The sequence below is a fragment of the Falco biarmicus genome, chromosome 11 (genome assembly GCF_023638135.1).
Source record: "Falco biarmicus isolate bFalBia1 chromosome 11, bFalBia1.pri, whole genome shotgun sequence".
Classification (NCBI taxonomy): domain Eukaryota; kingdom Metazoa; phylum Chordata; class Aves; order Falconiformes; family Falconidae; genus Falco; species Falco biarmicus.
The window spans coordinates 21,672,437-21,699,646 of record NC_079298.1 but is presented as its reverse complement, the minus strand read 5'-3'; the positions used below and the strand labels follow the sequence as shown (position 1 = coordinate 21,699,646).

General features: G+C 38.8%; 1 protein-coding gene across 3 annotated transcripts in view; it reads right to left on the bottom strand.

Moving 5' to 3' along the window:
• The window catches only part of FNBP1L (formin binding protein 1 like), a 59,540-nt gene extending 32,812 nt beyond the window's left edge, over nucleotides 1-26,728 (bottom strand). Inside the window, exon 1 of one of the 3 annotated variants that reach the window (XM_056356111.1) lies at nucleotides 26,310-26,728. In XM_056356111.1, the coding sequence (XP_056212086.1) occupies nucleotides 26,310-26,333 (24 nt within the window). In that variant the 5' untranslated portion in view covers nucleotides 26,334-26,728. The remainder of the gene's footprint in view (nucleotides 1-26,309) is intronic. The other 2 variants (XM_056356115.1, XM_056356110.1) reach the window with 2 other exon arrangements.
• Between the last annotated feature and the right edge of the window lie 482 nt (nucleotides 26,729-27,210).

Below are 27,210 nucleotides of genomic sequence, written 5' to 3'. Positions count from 1 at the left end.
GAATGGCCTTTTCAGAAAGGCTTCTAGAGGTGAGCCACAGATTTACTGGTGGTCCTTTCCACTTCTCTCCAGAAGCATCCATATTTGAGTTCTGGGACTCAATTAAGCAAAAGTTTCCTTTTCATACAGGAACACAAGCAGAAAAATCTTCCACATTGAGACACAAGCCAAGACAAATAGTATCTTAAATGGAAAAAAGGATAAATATCAGGCAATACTGTACAGAGGAGAAAATGGACCAAATAGCTGCAATCGAATTTAAGCCTGGAATTTAAAAATAAATGTATCACTGTATTAATTTGGCTGGCTCCTTTACAAGAAGGGTGACAACTGCGTTAACTGAAGATCAGCAAATACAGTATCTGGCTGTTTATTACCTTGATAGCAGAGTATGTTCTCAACAAAATTCCAAGGCAAATACGTACTGCTGTTTGCCTAGTCACTTCTCACACCCCTTAGCAGCTGAGCAGGCAATCTGTGTAAAAAACTTCCAAGAACAGCCAGCTGCAGTTTTAAGAAACTGATTAACGTCAGTTAATGGATGCTGGCCCTAAGTGAAAACTGCCCACTCCAAAGCTGGAATGCAGTCCCAAAGCCCCTACATTATAAACAAACAAATCTGTCACTCCACAAAAACTTTGTAGTAGGCCAATACGGACTATTCCAAAATAAATGTTACCTCCCTAAATTCTACTTCCAAATTATTTACTAGAACCATGGGACAATGTACTTGTAAACTTAGCAGTTTTTTGCAGATACCAGGTAATAGCAGCTGAAGCATCGAAGGAGCCAAGTTGAATCAAATCTGCACCAAAGACAAAACAGCCTTTCCTGGGTTAAACTCAAGATTTGCTCTCCCCCTCTTACACCTGTTTTTTCCTCAAACGAGCCTCAAGAACCAATAAAAACATGTGAGGATATCTTCAGAGGGATGAGCATGGAGGGAACACTACAGCATAAATACCAAACCTGTAGTCTTCCTAAGACTATCAATAGCTAGTCCAGAAACGGTTGTGTACGGAAGTACCAAATAAAAGGCATTAAACCAGACTGAGATTTTTAAAGGGTTTAATGTTCCCAGCTTCATCGACTTGGAAAAGCTTTTCTACCTGCATTAAAAGCTAGGACTTTGGTATCAAATCCTGTAAAAAAATTTCCATTTTACTGAATGATTCTTTTACCGTGAAGTCTAGTATACTGCTATTGCTGATTAGTCTCATCTTCAATGATCTCCAGGCAACACAGCTGAAAGCCTTACAAATCACATTAAACATAAAACTACATCAATTTACAAGTTTAAGCAAGCTATCTCAATTAATTACTGTAATTAAATAAATCTGCAGTATCTTTACAATATATTAATAAAACATTTTATTTGAAATCATGACACTTTGCAATAATTACACTACCATCATTTTATTCTCTTTTGACTGAATTGTACATCATTCATTCCATAATTTTATCTGACCACAATTTTAGTCTGCAGTTACTCAAGTGATCTTACTTGCAGTTTTGAAGCACGGGCACAAGAGTAGGTTTTTCCCCCTCAGTTCCTTGCTCTCCAGGCTGCATAGCATCACCAGTCTGAGCTTCTGATTCAGTGAGTGGGGGATTAAAAGTTCGATGCCATATTTTGCTTTCTAAATTCTTAACACTTATGGGGTCCAGTATAAGGAAATACATATTATGCCCTAATAAGATTCCACAAAGAAATTGTTCAAAGCATGGAAAAGCAGGAATCAGGTCATGTTCAGGAAAAAAGACCAAAACATTTGGCATCAAAAAAACCTCAGTGCATTTGTGGATGGAAACATTGTATTTTATTATCACTTTAGGAAAAGCAACAAATTACTTAACAACACAACTGCAAGCCCACAGTAATCAGACTGAGAAAATATGGCTAATGATGTAACTCAACATCGATCACAGCAGTCCTTGTTTACTCTACTAAATTCCGTGAGGGTTTCTCAAATAGACCTGAATTATGAATAAATTGAAAAGACAGGTTAAACTCTACATAATGTTCTTCCTTCCTACATCAGCTGTACTGCAGAACACAAAAAGACCCAATTCTGTTCAAGTACTGTAAGTTACAAAACAGTTACAGCAACTACTTGGCATCTTAAGATTTTATCAAACTGTTCTCCTTAAATATGAGCTATTTCTATTAAATATTATGCAGCTTGCTTTTTTTTAATGATTACAATTATTTTTAAATAAAGGTCAAGGCCTTAAATACAAATTATTCAACATTTTACATGAATGAGAGAACTGCAGATAAATTCATGTATTTAAAAAAAAACAGCAACAGACCAATTTACAGTGTTTGTGTAAAGAACTACTTGCTGTGTTACATTAACATTATTATTTACAGTTATTATTAGTTACATTAACAAAAAATGTGTTACATTTACAGTGTCTGTGTAAACAACTACTTGCTGCATTACACTAAAAACTATGGGAACCATAATTGGACATAAAATACATGTCCTGGTTTCATCTGGGACAGAGTTAATTTTCCTCTTAGTAGCTGGTGCAGTCCTGTGTTTTGGATTTAGTATGAGAAGAATGTTGATAACACACTAACATATTTTAGTTGTTGCAAAGTAGTGTTTACCCTGAATCAAGGGCTTTTCAAGTTCCCTGTGCTCAGCCAGTGAAGGAGGTGTACAAGAAGCTGGGAGGGAGCACAGCCAGGAGCACCGACCCCAACTAGCCAAAGGGATACACCATCCCACAGAACATCACACTCAGTATTTAAACTGGGGGGAGCCAGCCAGGAGCTGCCGATCGCTGCTGGGGGACTGGCTGGGCATCGGTCAGTGGGAGGTGAGCAACTGTATTGTGTGTCACTTGGGTTTGGTTTGTTGGGATTTTGTGTGTGTGTTATTCCTCTCTTCCTCTCTCTCCTTTTCATTACAATTCTTGTATTTTATTTCAATTATTATTCTTATCTTTTTCCCAGTCCTCCTCCACTGGGTGGGGAGCGGCAGGGTGGGGGTGTGAGCCAGTGGCTGTGTGGTACTTAGCTGCCAGCTGGGGTTCAACCATGTTACCAGTATAGTGTAGTACACCTTTCCCTATTTGTCTTCAGGACAATTAATTATAAATTTGTATTTTAATTAGCATATGCTACAATTCCAACAATACATTTCAGTTTTTCTGATCTTTTAAACCTCTTCAGTGCCCAACTGTTTTTGTTTTCTACTTTTTTCTCTATGCTTATGCATTCCTGCTTCCTTTTCTATCCTAGGATAATAGCTCTTCTGTTTTACTGCCTGAACTGATTAACACTTCTCTCTCTTCCTGCCTGCTTGTTTTTATAATTATCAATCTGGTCTTCTGGTCTGTCTTTTCTCCTTAAAACTGCAATGTGCTTCTTCCTAACAGGCAGACAAGAACTGCTTCCAGCTAAACTAGTTTATGCTTTTCAAACATCCTGTTAGTTTTACATTTAAAAACTAACAAACGAGCTGTTTCCATATAAAGAACAAAACAGAGAGTGTCTTGCTTTTTTGCTTCCTGTGAGTTCTGGATTGTATCTTCCAGATTAACCTGCAAATCATACCTCATTCCTCTCTGCAAACAATCTATGTATTACAGTTAAAAGTGGAAAAAATGTGGCTGTGAGCAAACAAAGACTAAACATTTTATAGACTACAAGATTAATATCAATGAGATGGTTCAGAGCAACAACATCAAAAGCCATACCGACACTGGAAATAGAGCAGAGGCACTCAGAAATTAAGATAAAAAAAGTTAGTGGTGCATATACATGAACTAAACTACTTCATATTACAAAAAAAGTTCAATATAGACTGTACAGGCAGGATAGTATGAAGAAAATCTAGTAGTCTTTTGGAGACAAGAAAAGGAAAAGTATTTCCTAAAAAGAACTTCTGACAACAAGGCTGACCTTCAGGACACGGAGTTATTTTGCTTGCAAAAACTGAGAGACTTGTGTTAACATTAAACCACATGTCGTAGCTTGAAAATATTAATTAAGAAAATTGGCTAGAAATGCAGACTTGAAGTTCTAATATGCAAAACAATGGGAATTAAAAAATTACTTTTAGCTGCATGAAAGACTACTTTGCTCTAAGGGATAAAGAATTAATAAATTCATAGCATGAACGCAGTATGTGAAATCCATTTGCCTGTTGAACTTCTGTATATATTCTTTAAAAGCAATACCAGTGTCAACTTTGATTTTAAAAAGTCAATTTCTATGATTAGGAAAATGTCTGCATGGTAAAGTGAGCAAACAACTCAGAGGTAGGACTGAACCGCTGGAGACCTAGCCATGCTGTAAGATAATGTATACAGCAAGTCAGGATTCTGGAGTGAAGCTAAAAATGGAGAGCCACAATTGAGGAAGTGAAATACGAAGTCTGTGCTTTCCTCTGTAAAGATGTCCTCAGACCAGCAGCAAAGGAAAGCTTTGGATACTTCCAACAGAAAGTCAGGTCTGGCAAGAGGGGATGTCTTGTTTGGCAGCTGACAACTTCACAGGTGTGACAGACACATTTATTTTCCAGGAAAGGGCAGCAATCTACCACAGAGAACAGCAGCAGAAACATTTGTGAGCGCTTTTGGAATGAGCAGCCAGAACTACAACAGAATCAAATTCTGCATCTGGAGATCAGCAGATCAGCTGAAAGACATTAGAGATTACAGCTGTGCACTCCAGTTCACCCATGCAACCGAACGTACCAATTGGACTGAGGATTAGATTTTAACACGGTTTGTTTTCTACCAGCAGAGCAAACTGATTGAAACAGTTCACAGCGGGGACACTACACCCATGTTAAGACAAGAGGGCATCTCAACAACAACTCCTGTTTGTCCAGCTTACAAATCACCTCCAGAATTTTTCAGTTAATGGATGGGCATGTCCATAAGAATTAAAACAGTGTATTTACCTCCCTGTATCAGCATGCAAACAAGTAAAGAAAAATTCAATTCTTCACAAATTTACCTATGGGTCTGCTTTCTGTTTATCTTGGGGAACTCCTGCTCTGCCTTCCCATGGCAGGCTCTCTGCCTGCCTCACTCCACCAGGAGGGCTGTTTCCTAAATGCACCATCTCCTCTTCCTCAGGAAGCTCTACCAACACAGCTCACAGCAGCCAGAAGGTGGGTTACAGGCATCCTTCCTCTCTGCTACCCACTGCAGTCCATTCACATTCTGCTCGTCAACAAACAGGGTTGGTTGATTTGGGTACGTATCAGCTTTCATTTAACACCTTTAGCTATGAGTTAGTAAGGAGGTTAAGACACTGTCTCAAGCAAACAGAATGGATTTCCTAACCACCACCACTCGAGAAAAATATACACACACACACAGAGCACGTAGCATTAACCATACATCCCTGCTTGTAGAATACAAGCATAAATAAAGTATATACCAGGAAATCCTATTTTGAAAGCCGGATCAGAATCCACTCACTTAGCTTTCAAATAGCTCCTTAATCTCATTACTTTTAATTGTGAGGAAATTTGCTTAAAATACTTAACCAGATTTTTTTTCACATATGCTCTTTATACAGATCTTTAAAATATACTTGAGTCTTATTTGCATTTGAACCAAAGCTTAATTCTGAAACAGTAACTCTCCACTTAGTTCTGCTTTAAGCTTAACTCCCGCTTTAACACACATCAGGCCATTTTCAAACAGCTCTGCGCCGAGACAACAGCAGATCACAAATCATATAAACACATTTTCAAGCATTACTGGATTAAAACAGTTGCCACTTTAACAGAGGGACAGCACTACACTTGCCTTGTATATACAAAGGACATAATTATGTCCATTCCCCATAATACCAAGAAATCTTATTTTCACCATAGCCAAGCCAGAAAGCAAGCACTTCCCTCAGTCTTCTGGGAGTGGCTGAATGCTGTTAATAAGCAGACAGAAGCTCAGGCAGATTTCAGTTCTAGTTATGTCACTTGCGAAAGGAAGACTAAGTTTAACCATAAATGAAGTAAGCATGTTAAGATGCAGCACAGGAAAAAAATAATAGTTGGTACAATGCTTAGAGATGCTGTTGCTTACTGTAAGAAACACCTGGAGAAGATCCCATCGCTACAGCAACACTGGAATAACACTGAGTTTAAAGCAGTAGGGTTATACAACAACAAAGCAGCAGAATACTGAATTCGCTATATGACTGATAGTCATGCAAGGCCTCACGTGAAGCAGAAGTTCTGTACAAAACCAGCACATTTGCAACATGACTAACATCAGCCTGCAGAACACTTGCAAGAACGAAGTACCTGACTTGGAAAACAATGCTGCAAGAGGTTTTAATTTTGAAAAATTGCGTAAAGAATAATTTCGTTCTTCATTTAGAAAAGTTTATTGCATGGTTTGACACTCAGTGTACAAGGTGAGTATTTCAGTGTATGACTAAACAATTCATTGGTGAAACTACTGAAAACTTTAAAAACTTTTAAATGCCTCTCTACAAACTACAGATACTTCCACAATATTACTAAAAATGCCTCCACAGGAGACTGAATAAGCAAGCAGCCCTGATACTCTCCAGCTCTTGCATGTATGACAATCTATGTTTGCATTCTAAAGGATCTGTTTTCCAAGAACTTGGAGAAACAGGAAAGAGATCTTACCTACTGCCAACTTAAGTTCCTGCTCTGGCCAGTCTGGCATAGCATCTAACAAGCAGAGTACCCACTGCTTTTTTCTCTCCATATACTGTGGGAATGAAGTTAGAACAGTGTACTCAAGAAAAGAAAGGAAGGGTATTGATGCTATAAAGGAAAATGGTTCCCCAAGAGTAGGTAGTTATTAACAGGGGGATAACAAGGGGAGAGGTACAGAGGAGACAACAGGCAAAAGCCCAAGGTTTTGCCAATGGAGTATTACTACACAGCAGCTAGATACCTTAACGTCACAAATTCAGAAGAAAACAAGTTCCACCAGCAGCTTTGCTGCTCATTCTGTTGCAATGAGCACGCATCCACTGCTTTGCAGGACACAGTCATTGCTTGTCAAATTACACTCCATCCCTTATATGTACATGCACAACTCTGTACAAACTGTATTACAGTCTGCCCAGCTGCACTACCATGAAACGCAGCTTACCACCTGAGTTTTACTGAATTGTGACATAAGTAAAATAACTACTAGTTTGCATATAATTTAGTCAGAGTCTATACTATAGTTCTGAACTATAGTGTAGTCTGTAACAGAGTCATAGCTCTGAACTCACCAAAAAGCCAAGATGACTGTGATAACAAGCAATACAAATTTAAAACAAGGAAGTACTTTCTGCCGGCTGGGGGAGGCGAGAAACAAGGGAGAGTATCCACTTCCCTGTAATCCAAATATCACTTCCCTATATTTATCTGCTCAGCTATTAAGTAGACCATTCTGAGGATACCATTTTTTACTGACTTAAAAACTACAGTGTTTAACAAGTAGGGTGCACAAATCCCACGGAGATGGGTCAATTTGGTGTATTTTGCATTAAAGATGCACTTCTAAGCCTTATGTCGGTGGAATAAGTAGAAAGAAAAAACCTGTTTGGTATGGGTTGAATCATACTGTTTATCATTCTGACAATCAGGACAAACATCATATAAAAATACCTACACTGAACCCAAGAACTGAGTATCAGCAGCAGAACTTCACCATTTCAACACAGAGTAAGGTACATCCCTTTTAACTTTCTTCATATTGCATTTAATAAAGGTGCATGTTATTTAGAATATTAAACCCAAGTCAACAGTTCCTTAAACAAAATACATTTCATGGCACTATTTCTAAACAGTAATTGGAGTAAACAAACTCGTAAAATAAAACTTGCAGCACAGGAATAAAACACATGTATCCTGGTGTTAACTTTTAGATCACTTCTCACAGGAAGTGTTAACTACAACACACAGTAAACCCACACAAACTTGGTACAGAAATAACATGCATTGGACCTTCTGGTAAACGTGAATCTTTTACCTTTAAACACAGACCCAGAGATCCATGCAGCATCTCTTAATTTAGCATAGCTCTGATAAAGCTGTTTCGAGTACTGACTCTATTCCTAATGTAGGAATGTACAGTGAATGCAACTGGAATATAAGAATGTATTTCCTATTATCAGCTCGATGAATGCATACGCCTTACATTGGTTGCTACTGGCATTCAAAAGACATAACTGTACTATACAGACTGTCAACAAATACTTGCTCTTCTAAATCACTCAGAGTAAGACACCCATACGCAGGTATTCTGATCAACTCTTCCTTTTTATTGAACTGAATCGTTAGCCTTTCACTGTTTAGGAAAGACAGCAAATATTAAGAGAAATAACCAACACAGACTGTTCTGAGGACACTCGCTTCTCATTAAATGGGAGCAATAGTCTTCAATACTTCAGATGAGAGATAGCTGGGGACTGGTCTGGTAAACTTACAGAACTGGAAGGCTTAGCTGTTAACTGATTCATCATACGTTGTTTGGTTTCGTCAACTCAACAGACAAGGGGATTTTTCCTGTAAAAAGTCCTACCCTAAGGTGAACTTCCCTTTTCAGTTTCACCTGTGAATATTTTAGTGTTCAAGAGAAAGAATACACAAGCCACATCTTTTACCCTTCACAAATATGCTGCAAGCAGCAGTAATACTTTTCAAACTATTATAAAACTAGATCCATGTATTTAACAGGAAATTAACATGTCAGTAAATTAGAGCCTTCCTATCTTCTCTGGAACATTATTTCAGATAAAGGTAACACCCTAGGGAAAAACAAACAAACAAAAACAAAACACAAAAAAACCGACCACCACCAAATCCACAAAAATCATCCTCTATTCACAACAGAATCTACTGCACTCATTGTTTCTAAAGCAAAATTCATAGTAACATTAACATAACTGAATAAAGCATTTAAACTAAAACCAGATGTTACTACTGGCATCTTCAAAACAATGGAATTTTTTAAGGTTTTGTTACTCAGATAAAATGTAGCACAGTTCTGTTGTGTATGAGTTTACCACAGAGTTTTTAAGATACAGCCCTAGAAGTATACAGTAAACTCCTCTTATATTTCACTATAGATGTCAGAATCATAACCTGTATTGCAAGAATAACATTAAAATTTTTCATAAAACTTTTTTTTCTAGTAGAAATGTACTTTCTTTTCAAGATCAAGTAATATAAACACACACTGTTCCCCTTCCAGGTTAACAAGGTATTTTTCCTTCCCAAATACCTTAAATTGCAAGGGAAACAGGTATCAGTGTGCTGTAAATTAAGCATAATCATATGCACTTTCATTAGAAAAGTTAGATTTTAAAAACAAGAAAACACCCCTATTACAGCACATTTGGACACTGAAATTGCATGTACAAAAGCTGAGCACAAATTTCAGCATACTGAAAAAAAAAACCCCACATTTTTAAACTGTCATAGTTACGTTTCTCATTCTTTCCAAAACACACATAAAGCCCAAACTCAGAACAGCTCAATTTCATACTGTTTCTGTAATCTGGTATACCAATTACATCGGTATTAAAAAACAATGGGCTCCGTAAATATATTCCCCACCACTGCAGGAGTTCAATACTGAAAGCAAGCAAATCTATAGCACAATCAGTGCAAGTATTTCTGAAGCCAGACAAATAGTACTCACGTTCGGGACAGAAGTAACCATGGAAGGATGGGGTCACATCTGGCAACACTGACAGCAGCCAGCATCCATTTCTTTTTGAAAGCCAATCGAACAACCAATGTCAAAATTAAAAGGTAGTTCAGCAGGAACCTACCTTCTGCAGTTATTTCCTTCCTGAGTAAATTAATAAAAATACAAGGGTATGCACACTGAAATACAGTGCAGACCAGAAAGGTACAGATAAACAAGCATCCAATCTAGGTATCTTACCTGTGATTGAAACAGAAGCGCCTTGGACACTTTTTCCCTCTCATGATTTCTCAGGATCATTTTTTAAATATCTTCTAATCTGGTTTTTCATCTCCTGTCCATATGCTACTTCCCTTTTAATGCCTTCTTCAAGCCTCTTTTGCACAATTTACCCTACTGACCTAACTTCACCGTTTACTCAATAGGCAGATACTGAGAACATTTTCTGTGCCCTGATCAAGAAACACTTTGGGTAACCAATTTAACAGTATCTTAAGCACTATGTTAATTCTATACTCCATGCAAAGCAGCTTGTTCCATTGATGACAACCACAGAAAAAACACTAGTGTAGTAACTGATTGGTAACACTGAAAAGTCATTAGGAAAGAAACCTACTAAATGAGAAATAATAAAGAGCAGAACAGTAAAAAAAAGTGCTTAACAATATACTGGAGATGTAGTTCAAAATTCAATTGCAGTTCAACACAGTAATTCACTATGAATCATAGTACTTCCCTTTCAAAATCCAGCTCCAACCAAAGAACCCTATAAAACTAACACTCCTTACTACGCATCAACCTGTAAGTAGAAGAAAGCGGCACTGTCTTTTTCTTGCCTGAAGATGTGGAACCTCTCAGATTTTGTGTCACTGCCACATCCCATTCTTTATTTCCCACATGGAAAGCCCTGCTATTTGTAAATTTCTTCAACATGAAGTACTACTTGTGTCTTTACTAAGTACTCATTTCACTAAGTCCTCAGGGAATTAGAATAGAAAAATATTAAACAATAAGTGATAAATCTCAGTAAATAATAGATGTTCTAGGAACTGTCATAAAATGCTACATAAATTCTGAGAAACAGCCTCAAATACTGAATAAAACATGACATAATGACAAAACCACAAAACTGTTTCTTTTACACTGAATAAAACTGTTACGTCTTTTCTTACTACATTTACTATAAAACTGAAACCATTTAATTGCATATGGGAGTTCCAACTTTGTTTTTTTAACATTATGAGCTTGATTGAAGACCCACTGAAAATCTGTGTTTCATATCTGGGAAGCCTTAACACTTTATATCCCAGCAAAAACATTTTCAAATCAGTGATTAAAGCATGCTAGTTTGTAATCAAAAACACATCAGGATTTTGTGGGAGAAAAAATTATAAAGTGCCTTTGCCCTAAACATCTCTTTTTCTATTTCATAAATCATTACATACCAATGTGTAAAACCATGCCTATCCTTCAGAAAGAAAATAAACAAAAACAAAATAAAAATTAATCAGTAATTTTCTTATCTGTGTCAATACCTGAATTCAATGCATCTTTAGTATATAACAGGAAATTAAAGCCACTCCTCAGCCACTCATTTTTTCTGAAGAGAATGATTTCAGAAGGAAGAAAGCAAGAAAATCTAAAGAGTTTAAAGATAGCTACGTATCATTCCCGTGAAGGAGAACAGTCATAGATGGTTTTTGTTTGTAACTACTGTCTCCATAAACCTCAGACAAACACCAAATATTATTTAAAACGTTCAAAACATCATTTATCAAAATATGTTTGACTAAATTTTGAATGTTCTTCTGTATCACAAAACAGTCACATAAAGGATTTATTTCCCAAATGCTTCAAAATGCTTGGTAAGAATAAGCAAAATTATTACACAGCAGAACGGGCAATTCACACTTTAAAAAAATCACAAGATTTATTGTGACAGCAAAATTTGTTTTCATATCATAAAAACCCCAAACAAAATATGTAACTGATAAACTGAGATACTTGATCTTGGTACAAAAGACTATTTAATGTATTTCCACTCTCTAGCTTCAAAGTAAATTAATAAACTGCAACAAAGGTAGCAAAACTGAATCAAGTAAGTGTCAAGAATATATTCTTATCTTAACCTGCAAGCAGTATCCTGAAATACCTCTCTAGGAATTAAATCCTCAATGCCAAGTTTTTACTTCAGAATGTTAGATTTCTTTGATTGCTTTATTGTGAAGCAACTTCACTCCTGGGCGAATCAAAAATAACCTTGTACAGTCTAGAAAGATTTATACAGAGAGAGAAAAACAAAAGAGAAAGAATACTGCTTACAATTTGATCTTCCTATCTGGAGGAGTCATCCAGAGAACTAGATTTTAGTCCAAGTCATTTAAATGAACGTAATCCTAATGATAATGGCAGGAAACACAGGTTAATTCTTGGCATGTCTTAAATTGAAGATAAAAAAGAAGAAAAGCCTATACTGTAATAAAATTTATTTTCAGCTCTGGAAGTTATATTGGACTTGGTTTTATTGTAATTTCTAAAAACTCAGGTTTTGAATTAGGTGATACATATGCAGGAACCAACTCATGTGAGATGTGCTCAGCATTAACACACATTTTGCATCAGTCCATTAGGCTGGAAATACTCATTTAATACCAACCTGTTGCAAAGGTTTTTTGTTTGGGTTTGTTTGTGTGTGTGTGTGTGTGTTGGTTGGGGTTTTTTTGTTACTTACATATAATCCAAAATGTTTATGCCTCTCAGGAACATATACTAGGACAAACACATAGTAAATACTTGAATCTCTAGTATTCCACAAACTGGATCACTCACACAATAATCAAATATATAATCCAGTTCATAGATGCAATCACTAGAAACAAGACAGCAATTTAAAAATAATTTAATAGTCTCTAAACTACTGCAGTTCTTAGCATCCATCTTTATAGTTGTCACCATCATTAATTTAATTTGTTCTACTTGCATTTTTAAATCATGCTGAGATACAATATACTAATATATCTTAATAATCATACTTTTAAATAAGCCTATATGAAGTGCTTTGTTTGATACAGAACTTTGTTACTCACAGGTATTACAAATATCTCACATCAAGCATTCCAAACTCAACAACAAACTAAAATGTTACTCAAAATATTTTTCCCCGTGCCACAAAATAGTTTTTCCCCATTTCAACAAACAAGTGGAGATATTACAAAACACACTTATCACATCTGCATCGTCATCTCTGATTTCCGAATCTGTGTATCTTAGAAACAACTCTATTACTTTATACAACTGTAATGCTTAAACTAACAGCTTTTTTGCAATAAAATGGATGCAATAAGTAAAGAACTCAAATAGAACCAAGCAGATTCCCAGTAACTATGGCAGAATACTGAATAGCAGTAAAACTGGGCCACAACATCAATAAATACACAACTAGTATATAAATACTGAGGTGAAATCAAGCACGTAAGATCACGGAGAAAATACTCAATAAGGACTTGTTTTTCAAGATATAAATTAGGATCCCTAATATTAATGCAGGGTAACAGCATACCAAGTGTAATTCAAATTAACTACTTACAGCTGAAACAGTAAACGGTTTCCAGCCAGATTAATGTAATTGGATGAGCTGTACTACCTTCTGTGTCAGCTAGTATTAAATACGGCTTTGCTGGAAATATCTTGTCATATACTGTCCTTAAGGGTTAAAGCCAAAAGATAAACTCAGAAACTGCACATTAAAGCACTATATAAAACCTATCTACCATTGTTCCTACTCAAAAAAGTTAAAGCAATGACTGCTATTGAGAAGTGTTCTTTGCTGGAAATACTGGTTATGAAAGCCTGCTGCAGCATTAACATGGAAGCCTTCGGTAACACCTTTTTAAATAATGCGATGTTTTATACCATGTAACTGAGATAAACCACAGCTCATACAAAGCCCAGAAGAAAACAGAAAGCATGCCATACTGCAAAAGACCTTCTCAGAAATAACTTTACATAACCGGTACTTCTTCATTGCTAACTTGCAATGCTAACTCTTTGTCTACTTTCCTCATAAAACAGAAGTTAATACTAGGCAGAAGACAGAAACTTACACTGTTGAAGCAACTGAATGAATTGTAACTCTTAAGAGATAAAAGACTATGAATAGAAACAACAAAAGACGATAGTCTAAAACTAAAAATGGAGCAAGTAAATTATTAGGAACTTCAATCAAATAAAGGTAAAAACCCTTGTTTTCACGAAAAAAGAAAAGCAGAACTTCATGGCAAAAAATTGCTTAGTATGTTAGGGTGCCATTTCATGGAGCTCATGGAGCATACTTACTACTGCATTAGCTTTGTTTAGTAGCAGAGAATATTGAAAGGATCCAACTTCAAGCAAAGCCTTAAACTCTTTACTTATGACAGGAATATACAGATTTTTATTTAGATTTTTCAAGTGCCCTCATCAGCTCTCTACAAAACACAATAACATCTCAAAATAAAATGGTCTCTTGCCACAAGGTTACACTGCATACTATATTCCTTTGAGGTAACTGAAATCAACTGGAAATAAACGAAAAATTTGCAAAGTGCTCTCAAAGAAGTGCTCTAGAACTCATCACTTAATGAACAAAAACCTTTTTACACCATATGAAACATTGTTTTATGTTGATTGCTTTAGGATGGATGAACCCTGCCAAGTGTTCTGTCCTTCCTTTGTATTTTATTATTGTGACCAATAACAAGACAAAAAAACCCAGAAGTTTAAAAAAATGCATCACTCATTCCTCAATATATATAGCCAGAACTGAAAAGAATGTATTCCACAACAGACTTACAGTGAAATGAATTACTCAAATGTTATCTATAAATCCACTGAGTTTATTAACAAGTTTGAGAGTACACTGTATTAAGAGAAATTAACAATCTAAGAAAGCCAGGAAGAAACAACATTATGTAAAATTATGCTGTCTTCCTAACAGAGTAACCGGTACCCGTCCTGAAAGTATCACAGACAACACCAAACACCTATCAGATTAACTTGGTGATACAGGAGCCTGATCCTCTTCCCACAAATGACCAGAAGTCAGCAAAAAAATTTTCCAAATAACCTAATGAAGAAAAACAGTCATGGAAGCCACAAGCTTCAGGTTTGACCTACGGTCTGATTATGCCTGCATGATAAAAGTTTGAAATGCCAAGTACAAAGTACTAGAAACAGTCTATCAAGATCGTAAGAAACATTTACATATATGGCCTTTTGTTAGAAATCCACTGTTCTCAGTTTCCCAGCATCCAGTATAGATAAACTAGTAGCAGTACTCCCATCTAAGGTCTATATAAAGATGAAACAACAGCCCTCCTTTCAGAATTAAAACTTGACATTGAAACTTGTGTTTGAAGCACTGATATTCCACGGTATCTAGTTACTGAAAAAAGCATGAATGCCAGCCATTCACTACTATCACCTTCAGTTGATTACATAGTTTCCCCAAAATTGCACGGCATTTTATACAAATGATGTCAAGATGTGTTCATTACACAGCCCACAATTATAGCCCCACAGTATTAAATCACAACATGGAAAAATGTTTTATTTAACAATAACTAAGCATAAATATCACTAGCATCTCATCTTTAAGACTTTATTTTAAACCTGTAAGAAAATTACTTCAGTTCAACTATTGAAACTTCAGTGAAACCAAATTATATCCCCTCAGAACCAAAGTAACTGAAAGTCACCGGGTGCTACGCCACAAAGAGCAGCTAGCACACAGCCTGTCATTGGGTTTGTTTGCACTTACCAAGGTTTTACAAGACTCCAATTCCAATCCAGTGATTGAATGTTTCTTCCAGTAGAAACTTCTTAGTTAGACACAACTACTCCTACCTCACTATTTCCCGCTCAGGAATGTGTAAGATAAAGCTGAAACTCTGGGAATCACACTTGTATCTTTCAAGGGCTAGGCTAGTGCCAGAGGAACTGCAACACTGCTCTGAGGAAGAGACAACCATTACACTCCCTCGCACCAAAGTAAAATGTTTCTTAAAAAGTCATTTAAGAAAGTTGTCCTTATTAGAGAGTGATCAGTCACGAGAAAACTTTATCAGAGCCTCAAACTCAGGGAGAAAGGTTAAAAAAATGTAGGTTATATGAGTGCAATACTACAGCAGGAATGAGAATGTGACAAGGAACACAAAAGGCCTCGCAGCTTTTACAAAACAAAGCACCAATCAAGCTAAACCAAAACAAATAATCCACAACCCTTACTTCCGTAGTCTCAAACCCAAAGACTTAATCAGACCGCCACACCTCTTGCTACAGAAGCAAATATTTGAGTATCATACAAAGAGTCGAGATACTTCACAAAATTGCCTGGCTTGCTTCACATGGTGACATTTCTATGCAAGTTTCATGGAACTATACTTCTACATTCATTCCCCTTGCATTACTTATGAAGTAGAAAAATCCCAGGCATTTGGATTTGCCTTGCAAGTTACTATTTACTTTCAAGAAACAATTTTTTTCTCTTTTTAAAAAATGCCATCTACTTAGATATGAGACCTAACCAGACACTCTAGTCAGGTTTTTCCCATTTTATTATCACATGCTGAAGAACCTTTCAACACAAGTTCATCCTTTCCCCTCCTCCAAACAAATTTGTAACATCTTGACCATATTACACAGATCTCAAATGTCATCATCTACTGTTTAACAAATGTCCCAGATAATAATAAACATAGCTATGAAGACAAAACTTTTAATTAATAGATTTAATTTAAAATCATTTGAGAGTAAAATCTGCACCATTCATAAACCCAAGTATAACCTATATCCTTGTTCTACTAAATCCCAGTTTACAGCAAAACCCATAAGCCTAAAAGAAATCCCATTAAATAATTAAAGAAAATAACAAAGCATGGGTAATTTTTGCTCATTTAAATAATACAGCACAACAACTACAATCTACAGGTAGAGCCAGGGAGCTTAGATGCAAAGTGGTAACTCAAGATATACTGCACATTTAACCACAGAAACACACTGGAGGGGCCAGACAGGGTGAAAAAGAAAACCTGTACCTTTCCTTTCACCTGAGCACTTAACTTCTTCCCTGAAACTCAAATCTATGTTCTATCCTAAGACTTGCTAACAATTTCTACACTATCTTTTTTGAAAAACCAGGCTCCTTCTAACCATTCCAATAGCTGCAATCTTTATCCACGCTCTATCCATCCAATTTCTTAATTACAGCAACACCCTCTTCTCTGCTATTGAGAGATCATCACTTCACTCACATTGGTTTCTTGAGTGTTATCTCTCCCTGTCTCCTTGCATCCTTCTCTATCGCATCAAACATGAGCTTCTTAACCTCACTTTCAAGGGCACTGCAGGCTGATTCCAGCTCTATTACCTCATTATAGCAAAGGATTACTGTTTTCTTTTCATGAGACTCCAACACTCCCTTGCATATTTCAACAAGTATTTCCTGCATCCTTTTAGGCTGCTTATGCGCTAATCCCCTGCAAACACCACAAAGGTCCACCCCGCTGCTATCCTTTGCTTGCAAGGCTTACCTAAAGAAACAGTTAAGATGCTGCCCTTGGGATCACTGCCCGTCATGCTGAACAGTATTTGGGTTTGCACACTGACATGTGGCAGGATCATTAAAAGACCCATCTTCTGCTGGAATTGAAAGTTAGCTGAATTGGGGCTGGTCTTTATACTCTGTATTTGTACAGAACGCAGCACAACACAAACCTGCTATGGGACTAACAGTTCTAGCACTATATAAATACAAGCAAAATACACTCCAACTATCGATTACAGATGTCAAATACCCTAAACATTTCTCTCATTGCAACTGACTTCATATAGTGGGGAAAACTGCAGGACAACAACTAGACGTTGTAACAGATAGCTGAACAGGGACTTTTATACACTTGTTGTAAGAAAAAAGAAAAAAAACTGTTAGGCATTAGAAACATTACAGCTCTACCAGAATATTCCTCTGGTGCAGAAAGCCAGCTGCACCATAGCACAGGTATTGCCCTGGGTTCACGCATATCAATTATTTTCCTACTGACAGCCACAAGAAAACACTGTGCCAGCTAGAGCAAATGCTTATTTGAAAACATCATTAGAAAAGCGAATCATTGTTTACCTTCTTTGAAAGAAATTAAGCACCTGAGGGAAAAACAAAGTGTGCAAGAAGCATACCCACATTCACAGAAACCCTCCTCCGCCAACCAGAATTTACAAAGTGAGGCTTTCACATCCACCTGAGTTGGGCACCCGTCGTAAGAAAAAAATCCAGCAATCAAATGCTGTCTTTCCAAAGGACATACATAGCACATAAAGGTCCAAAAGGCACACCCATTGTCATCACCTTCACTCACATCTGGTTCCCCCATATATGCCAAAAGTAAGACTGCCTCTCAACTCTCCAGTGCAATTGCTGTCATATTTCACAAGTTCTTCAGTACTTAAATTCAAGTGGATGCCATTTCATTGCACAATGTTGAAAAACAAAATTGTTTACTTAATATGGAACTACAAAAAAGCTTGTTGTACTATTTTTTGTGTACCAGCTGATGAGAAGTGATTTGCACAGCACCTGCCTCCTGAACAAATACTTGCTAAGCATTAAGCATTACATGAATAGACACTGCAAAATGGTGAACCTTCCTGTTAGTACACAGCAGATTTTACCCATTCAAGTGAAGAGTTTTTAAATGGTTACTTTGAGTAGCAAGTCCGATCAAAGACAATCAGAACAAGTTATTAGAATCCATTGCTTTTTGTGTTTTGCTTCTAACATTTTAAAACATTATACTGCTTTACACTTACACATTAAAGAATGCTGAAATATTCTACAAATGCAGATATTGTAACAATATAAGTTTTATTTAATTAAAAAATCCAAACTTTATTCCAATTTTACAACCCAACTAACAGAGACAAAAAGTAAGTTTACTTGCCCAAGACCACACAAGCATTCCACAGTAAAGGCCAAGAAAAATTCAGGTCTTGAGATATTAGCTCACTGTGAGACTGCACTTCTCCTTTGAAAGATATAGAAAGCGACACAACTATGTACAAACCACAACACCAGAAAGCACTTTTAGCAGTCCAATGTCCTTTTTACTGTAAATAACAAAGCAGAAGCTCAGTTCTAACTAAAAAAAAAATAATCAAGGAAAAGGTATTCATGAATCTCACATGTCACTATTTCAGATTTCAATACAACTGAAATTAACAAAAAAATAAGTACACCTGAAATTAAGCCCTTTCTTGTCACTTGGCAGGAAATACAGTACTGCTGCCACTCCTCTCTTAGAATAGAACTTGTAGTTGAGAAAAACCAGCAACTCAGACTAACAAATTTATTGCAGATAATTCCATAAACAAAGTCAGTGTAGAAGGTCCACGTTTTAATGAAAACCAGAAGAATTCATTAGCATAATACTTTTTTTTGCTTCTCCTCCCATCCAGCTGAAGCACTGACATGCATCTGAAGACAAACTTCTAAACCTTCTGCCAAGAGAGCACTGGGACCGGGGTACGTAAACTCACTAGGGGCAAAATGAAACAAGCTGATTGGAATGTCAGCTTTCACTGAACAATTTGTTCACCAACGCAAGGAAAAAGCTGAACATTATCTGGACTTTGGGGATTCTTCTGCTACCAAAAAGAATTAAAGTTGCTGAAAAAGTATGCACACGTGTGCTATGAACAACAAAAAATTAATCTGAAATGTTAAAGAACTTCCCCTCCAAAAAAACAAACCAAAAACCAAACCAACAAAACCCCCAACAACCACAACAAAAACCCTCCAAAATTCTATTACTGGCTTTACCAAGCACGCTAAAAAGCTGCTCTGCAAATGTAAGGTCTGAAGTATTTAACTACTGCGTTAATAACAGAGTCTCACCCAGATCAATCCAGTGTTAAGAATTAATTTAAATACACAAATGAACTTTCAGACTTACCTCAGTAGGTCTGCAGCACCAGTGACAACTCTACACAAGCATTAACAGAAACCTCCTGTCTTCCAGTATTTACTTGTGAACTGCTGAAAGCACAAATCCCCTACTTGGACACACCTCACCAAGAATGGAAACCTGAGCACCCTGACAACACACTTTTCTCCATTTCCTCCATCCTAAGTTCCTAAGTTCCGACAGATTTGCCATTCCAAAGGATCATTATCTTGAAAGACACACACTTTAAAAAAGTCCTCTGCTAGGTTAAGATAAAAGTCCTTGCCATCTCAACCAACCTCCTGCTAGCCTCACCCAGGAAATCGAACTGCCAGCTGTAGCATCTAGAATCTTGATATAGGCAACTCTCAGGTTTTGTATTATGAGTAAGGATACTACACATGTTTTTTTACGTGACGGAAATATTTTTGCAGCATTCAGCATTTCCAGATTAGTGAAGTCCCTCATATATTCACACAAACTTCCTTGAAGAGCACAAACATACATAAGTGGGACCATAAATAAAAACAGATGCCATTTTAATAGATATCAGGTGATAAACAGTTTTCAAAACTGAAAAAATACTTTCTAAACAGATACTCAAGGGCACAAACATATGCCTTCTTAAATTAAATTATGTTCAACCTCAAAACCAAACTGATAAAGTCTCAAGCCAATGACTCACCCCTTCCTGGAAACATCAGTAAAAAAGGTCAGATGTTTATGAACCAGACAATTGCTGGAAAAATGCAGACAAACATTATTTCTAACTAAAATTTGACATAACTGTTTTCATTCCAGAGCCTGAAGTAACTACACATTCAATAGTCAAGTACTTAATCCTTACATAGCTTTCTATTTGGAAATCTCAGGGGTCTCACAAGGATGAGATAAGCTGCACCATACTCCTTGTAAAAGACTGTAGCCTCACAGCGGTTAAGCATTTTATCCAGTATCTTACCCATGACAGAGGGAATACATGGCCATCCTATGCATCTGGAAAACTCTGCAATTTCATACTTTAGCCACAAGACACATTCCTTGCACACATCTGCAGACCACAACAGCAAGAACACTGGATGAAAACAGAATCCATACCACTTGTAATCCTTGGGTTAATTGAAGGAGAAGTCTAGGAAAATAACCATCCAGGTTTCATCTCACAAACATCTACATATTAAACAGAATATTGCCTTTAACACAGTGTATGTGTTAGCACACCGGAAACGAAGTTTACACAAGATTAAGATTCAAAAGCACAGAAGAACTTCCAGATGGGATATGGTTTGATATTTACAACTGCTGACAATGTTTTTTTTAACTGGTTAAAAACACAATTTACTAGCATTAACAATACTAGTGACTACATAACCACACAGTCATATTAATTGTAGAGAAAAGTTTCTCAGTTTCAAACTGCCTTGAAAAAAATTTATTTAGCTAAAAAAAAATATCAAATTTTGTAATCTAGTAAACAAAAATCCAAGAAATTATTACAACAGAAATATGCTACATAATACTTAGCTATTTTTTGAAGTCAGCTTTTCCTTATTTACATTCTGTGGATGTTTTCCATACAATTAAACTTGGTAATTTCTAAGATTAGACAACATCACACAAATTTATCTTCTTCTACAAAAAGAGAACATGATTTTAAAACAAGAAGGAAACAATGTCTGAAACAGGCATCGAAAGCGTAAGAGAATTTTTAACAGCTTTTGAAAAACTACTGAAGCAACTGAGAATTATTTAATATTTTTGTAAATAGAACTTGGGTTTAGGCATGGAATTAATTTTGTTTAAGGAAAGATTAAAAGAGCACATCACCAAATATACTTTGATCTTTCTTTGGTCCAACATAACTCATTTCCAAAATAGTATTCTACACTGCCAGTGGTTTCTTAATTATAAAAGATGGCGTGCATCTGGCCCCCAAGGAGCTCACAACAATAGTATCATTAAAACTTCTATAGCCTTTTTTTTTAATCATGAAATCTTCACACAAAAGCCCTCAGCAAAATTTCTGCTTTAAATATTTATCAAGAGGTGAGAAACAGATGGTTAGACTGGTTTTACAGACTGAAAACGCTCTGACATGGTATTCAAACTCTTTTTCTGCCAACTGCTATTAAGGGGTTCAGAGGTTCGAAAGACAGAATGTGCATCAGAAGTTGAAAAACATCCTTCCTGATTTTTTTTAGAGACAGCACAAACCCTTTAATTAATTTCCAAGGAAGCCACTTCAGACTGCCAATCACAGTTTTACTTGTCTCCACTCATTAAGCCAAGAACTTCATTATCAACTATCTTCCAGTCTCCAAAGCACAGCGAGCCTTTAGAATCAAAGCAACTGTACTACATATTCAATTTAGCTGCATAAAAACCCAAGACAACAATTACCAGATACATTTTGTTAAATATTCTACGCTAATGTTATTTGTACACTTTACGCCCATCACAAAAGGAACTCCAGATGTACAGAAACATACACACTGAACAGATGCTCATGCTGTGTAGATTCTTTAACATATCATAATCCATCATTTTCATCTCCAAATGTTTAGTTACTAAAAAAAAAAAAAAATCAATTTTAGTTCCATTCACCTATTCTTGCCTTAGATATGGCAGCTCAGTTTGACAAAAGTCAGACGGGCGCCTTACAAAGCAAGTACACAAGTCTGCCCAGGACTCCAATGTGTAAACCCTCTCACTGCCCATGAGGTGAACAGAAGCATGCTGTATCTGAAAAAAGCATGTTAAAAAGAAACTTAGAACTCTGAAAAGTGTACTGTATCTAAATAAACAGCAACAATTTTTTATTACTAATGAAGTACAACGATGCTACTTTGCAATTACGTGCCCCCTTTCATGAGACAATTACTGCTTTACAAACATTACCTAGGAAAAAGTTCAGTACTACAAACAGGTAAATTTAGCACACAACAGTCAAATTCTCAGAAAACATAATTTCAACTCGATTACAGAAGACTAGACTTCCCAGTTCTCACTACTGTTCTAACCATTAAGAGAATATTACCACGCAAGGCAGTTCACCGGAGTATCTTAGTTTTTGTGTGGATATACCATAAAGAATATGCTGCAGAGTGACCACAAAGGTAACTGCACTGATGAGAATAAAACTGTTTGTGGAATAATACTTCCAAAATTGATCAAAATTTTTTGTTGTGATAAAAAAGCATAAAAGGGGAACATATTTACACAGCATAGAAAACGTAGAATGAAATGGTTCTAATGACAGGATGGCTTAAATGAATCAACATTTTACTATTAATTGACATAATTTCATACAATGCTATCAAAGGAAACACAACAGGGAGCATGCTGTTCAGCCAGGACATACTGAAAAGCACAAAGTGCTTCAGCCTACTCAAGACATGCATGTTTTGGCCAATGCACATCCACTTCAGAGAATGGTGGTGTACTTAGCAGCTACAGAATATAAAGAATTAGAAAATACTGGCCCATCAAAGAAAATCTTTCCGTTGTCACATTGCTGATGTAACCATTTAATTAGCATATGCATAATTTCAACACTAGAACAACCATATTAAATAAGGACCATATAAATACCAGATAGAAGTTGCTTCCCTCATCCCCTGATTTTTCTTCTGGCTCCTTGTCTCTAAATCCATCCATGCATAGTTTTTACTTTATCAGAAATAGCGTAAAGCGTAAGACTCCAGGGGGAAAAAAATATAATCAGAACTGTAAATCAGCATAAAATACCAATAAAAAGCATGAAAAGATACAATTTGATAAGGCAGGATTAAGGAGATATTAAAATACCTGACACAAAATCACCGAATCTGCCTCAGTAAATCAGCAAAGCCTACACACGTATTTGCAAACTTTCTAAAAAACTATCATGTAGATACCAGTCTTAATACTAAAAATTTCCACTTTATGACTACAGGTGCAAGCGCTAATGAGGGAGAGTTTTAGGTTCAACGAGGTCTCCAGAAAACGTGTGCAGCTCTCCACAGCTGGTGACCCTTAACACCATGATTTCCTAGTACCCTGCTGCCATTAGCAAACCCGGGGCAGCTTGGGGTGCCTTCTGAAGCTGCACTGATGCTAGCAACAGGGAATGATGAGCTACAGTGGAACACACATCTAACGGTTTATTTACTCCTTGTTCAGAGCCCTGTCTTTGAAGCTTCACAAATGCTGGTTTTCCTTGTGTTTTTAACCTACGTTTAAGCTAATTTTTAATGAGTTTTTGAAATTATTTTTAATCTTTATTTGCTCAACACAAGTTGTTTAAACAACTAAGGTTTGATATTCTTCTCAACCTGTAAGAGAAACACTGAATATTTTTCCAACTAAGAAAACAGTCTGCTTTGTAACATTAACAGATTTTTCTAAGTATGATTAGCTTCAACAGAAAAAAAACAACCCATTTAAAAGGTACACTTTGAAGTGAAAACTTGTACTGTCACGGTCTAGTCATATAGTTACAAACAGACCATTTTATGCATAAGTTACCTCATTAGTGTAGAGTTGTAGGCATCGCCTGGTATCAAGCAAAAAGATGTATTAAATTTCGCTGACTTAAAACTGTTGCAGTAAATCTTTTAGCTTAAAATTCTGGCATTATTTCTTCAAAAGTAACACGTAAGAATTAGTGACTTAGGAAAAAAACCCATATAGTACGTCTAGATAAAATTCAACTAGTTTCATAAGACTGTGAATGAAACGCCTGTCATTAGAAGGAAGTCTGAGGTCAAAATCCACCTTTTTGTATATGTTCCTTAAGCACATAAGGAAGATAAACACTTTCTTACAAATCTGAATACAAGACAGACTACAAAACCTTAACTATCATTTACAAGCTGAACAAAGAAAATAGAGGCTCTAAAAACGAACTGAGATCAGTACGCTAAAGCGCTGTTTCCTAAAGTGATACATACATAAGTGCTTACAGAAAATTCAGGACTCCCCTAAAATGCAAAACCCCACTCTTCCAAAACACTGACCTACAACCTCTCATCTGAAGTATATACAAGCACAAGCTACAAAGACACACTTGGGCTACCAGTATAAATCATAGCTTTTACTTACTCCTTACTCTTAATATTACAACAGTTTAATATTTCAGTTTTGTTACAGCAGCGCTCTCAGTACTTAACAAGCGCATTTTATCTGAATTCTCAACATGCCTATAAATCCTAGTTAAGGTGCTGTAGAAAGCACTACAGTAACCCCTAAATACAGGCTTCTCCACGTAGTGCATTTGATGAAATGCTATTACGTCTTCATTTTGCATAGCCAGACAGGAATTTATTCAAGTGGCTTCAGGAGCTCCACTGGCCCAGCTCCTACAGCCCCCACCTACACCCTCAGTGCAATGCCACCCTGCCTGTGGCTCCCCAGCTCACCCGGGAAATAGGCGTCTCTGTGCTGAGCAATCTCCGCTCCTCTAGCGACCAACAGCCCTATGCTAGAATCTACTGATAGAGGAATTTAAATCAACTTCAAAATTAAAAAATAAAATAAAAAAGGTATAATACTAGGTACAATTTAAGGGTTCTTGACTAGACTCCAAGCTGCAACGTTTAGCCTTCTATAATTACTTTTTTCTGAGCCTAAGTATCCGTGCTTCACAATGTTTAAAAGCAAAGAAACGAAAGGCAGGCAGCATTTAAAACGGGGCCGTTAAACCCTCGTTACCAGACTTTTTTTGCCTAAGCTTTCCCACGATCGGTGTCAGCTCCAGTTATAGCTGCAGCAGCAGGAAATCTGACAAAGAAAATAAAACATCCCACAGCTGCCTGCGAGCAGACATCGCTGTGTTCGCTGGGGCAGATCCCCCGGGAAAAGCCCCTTCCCTGCTGCCCTGGGCACACCCCAGGAGCCCCGGCAGGAGCGGGGGTTTCAGAAAGCCCGAAGGCCACGCAGACAGCGGCGCGCAGGGGCCGTGCCTCCCCGCTGCCAGCTCTTCGGGCTTAAAAGAATTTAATGCTGGGCAGCGTCCCGGGGTGCTCCCGGAGACAAAGCCGTGTAGGAGCTGCTTCCAGTTAGGGAGGCCGCGCAGGACGCGGGGCTCGCAGGGCAACCCGGCGGCTCTCGGGAGGGGAGCGGAGCGGCCCCGCCGCCCAGTACGGGCCGCTGCCCCCGGCAGAGGCGCGCCGGGACCCCGCCCCGAGCCGCCCCCCCCCCCCCCCCCCCCCCCCCGAGCCCGCCGCCGGCCCCCGCCGCCCCGCACCGTCCCCTCGTCCGCCCCGAGGGAGGCGGCGGGCGCACACAAAGAGGCCCGACCCGCCGTGACCGTTACCGGGCGGAGGGCGAGGCGGCGCGTGCCCCCTCACACACACACCCCGCCCCCCCCCCGCCGTGAGCGCCATGGCCGCGCGAGAAGGCACGCGCTCACCCACACCCCGGACGAGGCGCTCCCCGACCCGCCGCTCCCGCCCCGCCTCAGCTCCCCCGTCCCCGCCGCGGCCGCCACCGCCCTCCGCCGCCTCCAGCCTCCCCCCACCCCCAGACCGCCAGCCGCCCCCCGCCCCGCCCGGTGCGCGCCACCCCAGCGTCGAACAAAGCGCCCCGGCGGCCGCCTCGGCTCCGGCCGCCCCGCGCCTGCCCCGGGGAAGCCGCCTCAGCAGACAAGGGGAGGCGGCGAATCCCAGACACAATGAGAGGCGAGCCGGGACTCACCCACAGCTCCGTGCCCCAGCTCATGGCTGCTTCGCGGGCAGCGCCGGCTCCAGCAGAGGCGACGGCTGGGACCAAGCGTCGGGCGGCGGCCGGAGAGGAGGTTCCGCCGGGCAGGGCCGGTGCCCCGGTCACTGGGGAGAGGCGGCGGCGGCGGCAAGCAACGACGTCGCTCCCAGCTCCAGCTCCGCCTGGCGCGGGGAGGGGGCGGCCGCGGAGGAGGCTGGGAGAGGGGCGGGCCCGCCGGGCGGGGGACGGCGCGGGGAGCGGCGGCACCGAGCCGCTGGCGACCGCGCACGGCGGGAGCCGGCTCCCGGCGCCGGCTGCGTCGTTACTCGTTAACGGGGAGGAGGGCGCCCGGCGGAAGGCGGCGGCGAGGCCGCGGTGCTTTGTGTGCCGCCCGGCTGCGGGGCCTCCGCGCTGCCCCGGGAAAGCGCTGACTCACGGCCGGCGGGGCGGGCCCGCCCCCTCCCACCGGGCGCGGCGGCGGCGTTGGGTGGCTGTCGCGATCGGCCTGTCACCCCACAGGTGTGTTAGTCCGCCATACATCGGGAAGTTCGGAAATGCGAGGTGACACCAGAGGAAAAACAGCCTCGTGTGATGATGCAGCTGGATGAACCCCGTCTTCGAATGGCTGTTACAAGGAACAGCAACTGGAACAGGGGTGTGAAATCCTCCTCAGGGGGTATTTTTTTCCACCAAAGTGAAGCTACTAACTGGAAGCAAAGGCTTTGAAAGTCACCCAAATTAAATTGCCCTCCACCGGCAACAATTTCTGGATCTCCCTCTCATTTTTATAGGTTGCAATAAAAAAAAAAAAATCAAGCGAAAATACTGCTGTCTTGAAGTCCCTGTATCTTGAAACAAAAATGACTTAAATCCAATCATTTTTTTCATTGCCAAG